This window comes from Marmota flaviventris, chromosome 16 (genome assembly GCF_047511675.1).
Source record: "Marmota flaviventris isolate mMarFla1 chromosome 16, mMarFla1.hap1, whole genome shotgun sequence".
Lineage (NCBI taxonomy): Eukaryota > Metazoa > Chordata > Mammalia > Rodentia > Sciuridae > Marmota > Marmota flaviventris.
In genome coordinates, this window is record NC_092513.1 from 11,014,374 (window position 1) to 11,022,121 (window position 7,748).

The 7,748-nt window shown below is 35.3% G+C and overlaps 1 protein-coding gene across 1 annotated transcript in view; it reads right to left on the minus strand.

Moving 5' to 3' along the window:
* The window catches only part of Cdh7 (cadherin 7), a 107,220-nt gene extending 103,876 nt beyond the window's left edge, over positions 1–3,344 (minus strand). Inside the window, exon 1 of the mRNA XM_027935329.2 lies at positions 3,135–3,344. Within this exon, the coding sequence (XP_027791130.1) occupies positions 3,135–3,344 (210 nt within the window). The remainder of the gene's footprint in view (positions 1–3,134) is intronic.
* Positions 3,345–7,748: the final 4,404 nt, after the last annotated feature.

The window sequence follows — 7,748 nt, forward strand, 5'->3', positions numbered from 1 at the left end:
TTATTAACTGTACAGTCATTTAACTGATCTTGTTTGCCACAGCTATTAATATTGTCTCCAAATTTGAAGATCTAAAAATACATAAATAAATATATAAACACTTGATTACTACATTCCTTAGCACAACCAAAACAGACCATTCTTCTAATTAGCTGGAATAAGTCTTAATACCTCAAATCATGCCTGCATTCACTGAAGGGATCACACATTTAACAACTGACACATGACAGACTGAATTATCCATAACTGTTAATTTATAATCAATATTTAGTAAAGTAGAAAAATAATATCTAGATTAATTGGATGCATATTTCAAATATTTTACTTCAGTTATTAAGTAACAATTGAATAGTAGATATGAACATTCCCATTTTAGAACTGAGGAAATTAAAATTCAGTAACATTAGGCAACTTAGGTAAAGTTATACAATAGTAGGAAGTGGCAGAGCCAGCAATAACACTTTATCAATTCAATATACATTGTACATATATGTAATGTCATCAAATTGAACTATAAGACATATAGTTGATATGTCTTATTAAAGTTAGTACTAACATCATCCAAAGCAAATAAATAGATCTTGTCTGGATGACCAAATGGGCGGCCATCTAATTAGCTTAGGTTAAATGTACATCGGTGGAAAGTACCACTTAGGTTTCTTCTTTAGTTTTCATGATGCTCTGCCTGGCTCCTGCTCCACATCTTGATCTACAATACTTAGTTTTCTGTCCTATAAACACTTGTGGTCATAGCCATCACCTCCCTCAGCCAAACAAACAACAGAAACATACCCATTTTATATAAACAAATGATCAGAGCTGTCCCTCTGATGATTCAGACCACCAACCTAAAAAGAATTCCTTTATTTTCTTATCTGCTTCTTTTGGGATACTGTGTAAGTATTGCTCATACTTACATTAATTCTTCTAAAGTACTCAAGTTCTATGTTACCATTTTATAAGAAAATAGAAACTGTCACTGTAAGGCCCTGTATTCGTCTCACTGGTCTATAAAACCTCTCTCCATCCCCAATTATTCTGTTTCCCTTTTTCTGCATTTTAGTCAATGAAGAAAGTTGTTTTTAATTTGCCCATTTCCATCCTAAACATTTCACTGTGAATGGCGGTACTGAACTCCCCATAGAAAGCATAAACACAATCTTAATTTTCTGTCAGATAAAATCTGTTAAGGTTGGTCTGGGGATGTGTCTCAAGCAGTAACATGCTCGCCTGGCATGCGTGGGGTGCTGGGTTCGATCCTCAGCACCACATAAAATAAAATAAAGATGTTGTGTGCACCAAAAACTGAAAAAATAAATATTAAAAAAATTCTCTCATTCTCTCTCTCTCTCTCTCTCTCTCTCTCTCTCTCTCTCTCTCTCTCCTCTCTCAAACAACAACAAAAAAATCTATTAAGGCATCTTCTCTGATTACCTAACTAAAGAATCATACAATTTCTTTTTAAAAAATAACAAATGAATTGTTCCATAACTTCATGTATATTTGGAACTTAAACCAAGATGTTTATAAAATTGGCTTCTAGATATTATTTGGATATAAACACTCTGAATTATTATGCATAAATGCAAAATTTAAAAAGACACTTTAAAATTTTAAAAATTGTGTTGATTTTTAAATGTTGGCCTAGCCCAACTCCATTTAAACCAAATTAATGGACATACTTTTGCTGTTTTAAATTTTTTACATTGTCACCAAACATGGCTTCATTCACCTAATAGCTACTGACACTTTATAAATTAGCTAAATATTTCAGATCTATCCATTGACGAAAGCTTGATGAATTGGTTAAATTCCATTAAAGTGAATGAGATTCAGATCTGGATTCTTTGTCAGTCACATGGCATTATAACTTCTCTCTCATTTTAAATTATAAAACGAGTTAAAAGATAATAGAGTGAGGAAACTTAGCACATATACAATATAGATGACAGTGCCATTGATAAAGGAGAATGGATACAAAAAAAAGTTAAGTGCATTTACACATGCTTTCATAGCATAGGAAAACGTTACTGCTGATCCTAAATAATGGTAATCCATAAACCTAGAAACCATTAATCTATTTAAATCCTTCTGCTTACAATGTGTACCAGTCAGTATTGGTAATACAAAGGCATTGCAAGAAAAATTTTGGGGTGTGTGTGTGTGTGTGCGCGCGCGCATAAAATAAGGAATACCTTTAATTTTGTGAATGGCCATCAATAAAAATATTTTAACCCTTTCTTAAGGTATACACAAATGGAAAATAACCCACAAAATAAATAACCAAGATTCCTCCTCAATCTTTTAAAGTTGAGAAATTGATTTATAGAAAAGTTCATCCATCATCTGTGCTTCCTTTTATGAGGAACAGAATCATAACTGACAAAGTGAAGAGTAGAAACATAGAGGTATAGATTTCTTGCTGATATGCCCTACTTAGAAGCCTTTCATCAGTGCTAAACATCAAATTCAGAAATCTTGACAAACTTAAAAAGACTGGAAACTATGATCTGAGGATGATTAGGGAAAGGTCATGCTCTCTTGAAGTGCTTTCCAGTTCAGTAGGTCCCCAAAGAAAAGTCTCCTACCTAAAATTAAGATGGAAGGAAGCTGTGGGGAAAAAAATCCTAGAACCATGAAAACAAGATTGTTAATGAAAATGGCCTTGAGTTGCACATAATTTGGAGTAACCAGGTTTGATAATTGTACTTTTCAGTTTCTGAACTGCAGGTACCAGGAATTTGATAGAAGCATTAATGCAAGTATGAGCAATATTTACACAGTATCCCAAAAGAAGCAGCTAGGAAATCACTTGGCAAAAGAACACAGTGCTCTTCATTGAATACTGAACGTTCTTGTTCTGACATTGGCAATGAGTTTAGCATCATGGTAAATCAGGCCTCTGGCACTCCTCATCTGTATTTAGGAACAGAGCATCAATCCTTAAATTATGGCTTCACTGAACTTGATCACCCTGATTACACCTCATAGTTGCTAATAACAAAACTTCATAAACTGTCTCATAGAAGTAATGATTTGTGTTGACCTTTCCCAAATCAAAAAACTAGCAGTTATCACTCAAACCATAGACATTGACAATAATCATTTACAATTTTGAAAGTTAGATACCCTACCTTTCCTACATAGAGAGGGTCCGAACCCATATACTCTTCCAGCACAAAGAACTGATTCCACACCCAGCTGCGCTTGGTCCTGGAGCGCCCTGATTGGAAGTAGGGTTTGGATCTTGACCTTGAGAGTTCTGCTTGACTCATCCCAGAAAAACACAGGAAAAGAGCTATGAGTTGCAGGAAATGGCAGAACTCCACTTTACCCAACTTCATCTTTTTTTTTTTCTTTCTTTTTCCTGTGTAAGAAAAAAACCTTGACAAGAGAAGAGGCACAGTTCCAGTTGGCTTAGGAGCTCTTGCCTCCGGCAGGGTGTCAGCTGGGAGTCCAGAGATAATAATTTGTAGAGTGTTGGATTGGAAGAGGTCACCACTGCTGAAAAGTCTTTGCCAAGGAATGGTGTAATAGGTACCTATCGGAACAAAGAGAAGAGTCTGTGTCAGAACGAAGAAACACACAACATTGAACTTTCATTCACTAACTCAATATTGAAGTCCCATGATATTATCATGTGTAGAATATTAAAATATTAACTGGATGCTTAGAAAATTATTATAACTCTTGCCATATCTGTCACATAAATATTGCTGATGCAGAATTATCTTCATTCCAAAACATGACCTTAAAATTTCATGTTTATTCTAGGGCATTTTGCTTGAGCATATGGTTTAATTTACACAAATATAGTAGCAGCAGCATTTTAGAAATCATTTTAATATTAGCCTTTTCTTCTTCTTTTTTTCTAGTACTGCAGTCAGTTTCAGTATTAGAATGTGAAAGCAAAGAGGCTCAGAGCAGGAATCTAACCAAATGGGAAGGACATATGCTGGTTTAAACCTCTCAGTGAAACTGTAAAGAGAAATAAAGGAAGATGAGGTGATTCGAAACTGGTTGATTGATTCTGAGTCACAGAACACCAGCTGTTTTGATGTGTTCTGATTTGATTGTGATCAGCTGAAAAACTCAGCAGTTTCCATTTTCCACCCTCAGACCCATTGTCATGTATGCTGCAGAGCATATGAAGTGAGGCGGCCTGGCTGTAGTCATTTGCAATTATACACATATTTATTGAACATTGGGCAGCATGCTATGAGCACAGTAGGGCCTTCTCCATAATCATTTATGGATCTCATCGTATTCATCAATGGATGTTTTAGAAAACCCAACTGTACTGTGAGACCCATCCATCACTGCCTTGCACCCAGAAGGTTCCACAGTGGGCCTGGAAAAGTCTGTTTATTCTGATGTGTATGAATTACAGTCACAGAATTCTGATTATGTAAGGGACACAAAATCACTTATAAACTTCCATACATTCCCTCAAAATACAACACACTTTATTTATTTATTGTATACTGCAAAATAACTGGAAGAGAGGGTTTTGAATATTCTAAATACAAAGGAATGATAAAAGTTTAAGTTGGTACTATGTTAATCATGATAATTCCGTCATTACACAAATTAAATCATTATGTTACACCTTGGTTTGTGAACTCATTTTACTTTCTAAAAATAAGTCCACAGTGAGGTGATTAAAGCAAAGGAATATCACGTGTGTGTGTGTGTGTGTGTGTGTGCATGCACACACACATAGGCATGCATGGTTTGAGAGAGAAAATACAGTCTTAAGAAAATGAAGCCAACAGGGTGCAGTGGCACATGCCTACAATCCCATAAAATAGGAAGGCTGAGGCAAGAGGATTGCAAATTCGAGGCCAGCCTCAGTAACTTAGCAAGGCTCTCATCAGATTAGTGAGACACTGTCTTAAAACAATCAAAAGGGTTGGAGATGTAGCTCAATGGTAAACCGCCATTGGGTTCAATCCCCAGTAGCCCTTCTTCCCCATTTAAAAAAAAAAGAATATGAAGCCAAAAGGTATCTTCCTCTTACAGCAGAAAACAGTCTACCCTAACATTGTAAGTTTTCCACATCTCAACCTCACTTCCTTGTAACTTCACTGTTACTCAGTGAACAAATAATTCTGGTAGTCTGATTAATAAAATCCTGCATATAGAAGAAATGTGAAAGAAAAAAAAATATATATATATATATATATACACATTTATTAAATATGTTAAATAGTCCACACAGTGGAAGAAACAGACTGCATTGGCTTTGCACTCCATGAAAATGAACACATACATTTACAGGTATGTAAAGTGAAGGGGAGAAGCGGACAGAGAGGATTGAATAATAGGTACAAAATGCAGTCAGGGAAGATTATATTCTGGCACCCAACCACAGTAGAATGACTCAATAATTTATTGCATACTGCAAAATAGCTGGAAGAGAAGGTTTTGAATATTCTAAATACAAAGGAATGATAAAAGTTTAAGGTGATAATATGTTAATCATGGTAATTCCATCATTACACAATGTATACATGCATGCAAATATCTGGCTGTACTTCATGAATATGTACAGTTATTATGCATCAGGTAAAAAAATTTTAAGAGAGAATAAAAAGAAGTTGTTCTTTATAGAAATGATTCTAAAAGTGCTGGTTGTTCTAGAATTAGAATTATAAAGAACAAGTAACTTGGGGTCATGCCTTAAGGGTGCTTCACAGGCCCTTAATTAAGTTGGAAGCTAATAATGAGGAAGTCTGAGAAATAGGCTGGGCCTATTACAGAAGACAAGCAGGCAATTAAGCTAGGAACCTGTACACTAGCATATGGATTAGTCCAGTGATGGGAAAGGAGTCCTGAAGAGTGTCTCATGCCATGAGGTTGTGTGGCTGTCAGCATGGGTAGGGTAAGTTTATGTAGCTCATTCACCATGTGGCAAGCCAGGCTCTTGGGGATGAGGACGGGGTGTTCAGAATTGTGATTAGAGGACTGGGATGAGCTCAAAAAAAAAAAAAAAATGACAGCCACATATAGTTCCAGTTTTACCACTTTCATTTCGGTTAAAAATAATGACATAAATGCTTTGGTTCTTAAGATTTGTAAAAATGCAATATGCCAAACTATATGACCTAGGCTACTGTATGGATCAATAGACTTCGTACCATTTCTCATTGTGTACATGTATCTAATAAAATAACTAAACAGCAAATAAGCTTTTGGAATTCAAAATTGGGGAAGGTCGTATAATCATGTATTGATACAGACTTTTTATTTGCACCAGGTGGAGATTTAATTTCTGAGTCTGTAATGTCTCAACTGTGCTACAATCTTGGATAAGAAAAGTTCCAAGAAGTGAGATTCCAGGATGAAACCTCAAGCCTGTCCCCTTGGAAATAAAATGACGACGTCTACCTCACAGGATTAAACAAGACTGCCTGGAACATCCACAGGGCTTGGCACATCCCAAGGCAGTTGAACAGAGTTCTTGAGGTTATTACTCTCATCATATTTCTGAACTTCTATCTGGTTAGGATAAAATTAAAGTTGGTTTGTTAAGTGAAGTTGGGCTTTGTGCTAATGTTATCAATAAAATATTTTAGAAAATTCTTAGTGTAAATGAAAACATTCTTGAAAGATAGATCTATTTGATGCCAGAGAATTATATGCTTATGAATTTAAAGACCCACATGGATACACAGAGGGGCACCAACATATTTTTAAAAACAGTATGACTCTTCCTTAGAGGCATGTCCTGTGTAATTTATTTTTGGTACACAAAGTATCTGAATTGGAAAAGTTTGTTTGAGTTCCCTTATCGCATCCACTGATGGGAAACCAAAGAAAAACCTGGGGCAGGGGATAAGACCATAGGGGTCTTCATCCTATAACCTCGATCACTAGCTAACCATGACCTTGGAACCCTCTGGGATTTCATTTTCCACATTTACAAAACTACAGAGCTGTAATAAATCATCTTATGAATTCTGGATTTTTTCCATGTCATACTTCTGGGATTTTTACAATTATATAAAACGGACTTTGTTGGCTCTCTTAAAGCTGTGATGAAGTGCATATTGCTAATAATTAAGGGTGGAGAAGTTCAAGAATGCGATAGGAATGTAAAAGAGGAGTTTGGCCTGCCTGTGAAATGTAGCATACTCTTTATTAAGAGATGTTTAATTTACTTTTCTTGCCTCATGAAGATTATTTCTCTTCCATATAACAGGACTGTAGATACGTCAAATTAATTAGGATGTATAAAATGAAAGGAGTTGCAGAATGTGCCATGGGTGACATCTTTTGAGATGATAATTTTGAAGGGGAGATAACTGAGAATCCTGTATTATGCCATTTAAATCCTTCAACTAGGATGAACATAAACCTCCATGAACAGATGCACCAACTCTACCTTTGTATCTATAGCACCTAGAAAAAAGGTAGGCTCTTAATTGACATTTAGGAAATATTTGAAACATATTGGTATTCATTATGATCTACTACACTTAAATGGAAAATTAGCCACATCATAAATCAATGTATTAATTCCTTTGAAACTCTACCACGCTTATGACTCACAAATAATTTGAAAATAGTCCTATTGAACTTCTCTGTAGCATTTGAAGGAAGTATTTGCCAGGTTTATGAGCCAAAATTTCTTCATTTTGCTTCAAGGTCTACAAGATTGTACCAGGAAATTTTAAATAACTCTGTGTACATGATTAAAAAACAAACAAAACAAAACAACAAAAAAAAAACCCACTTCTCTCATG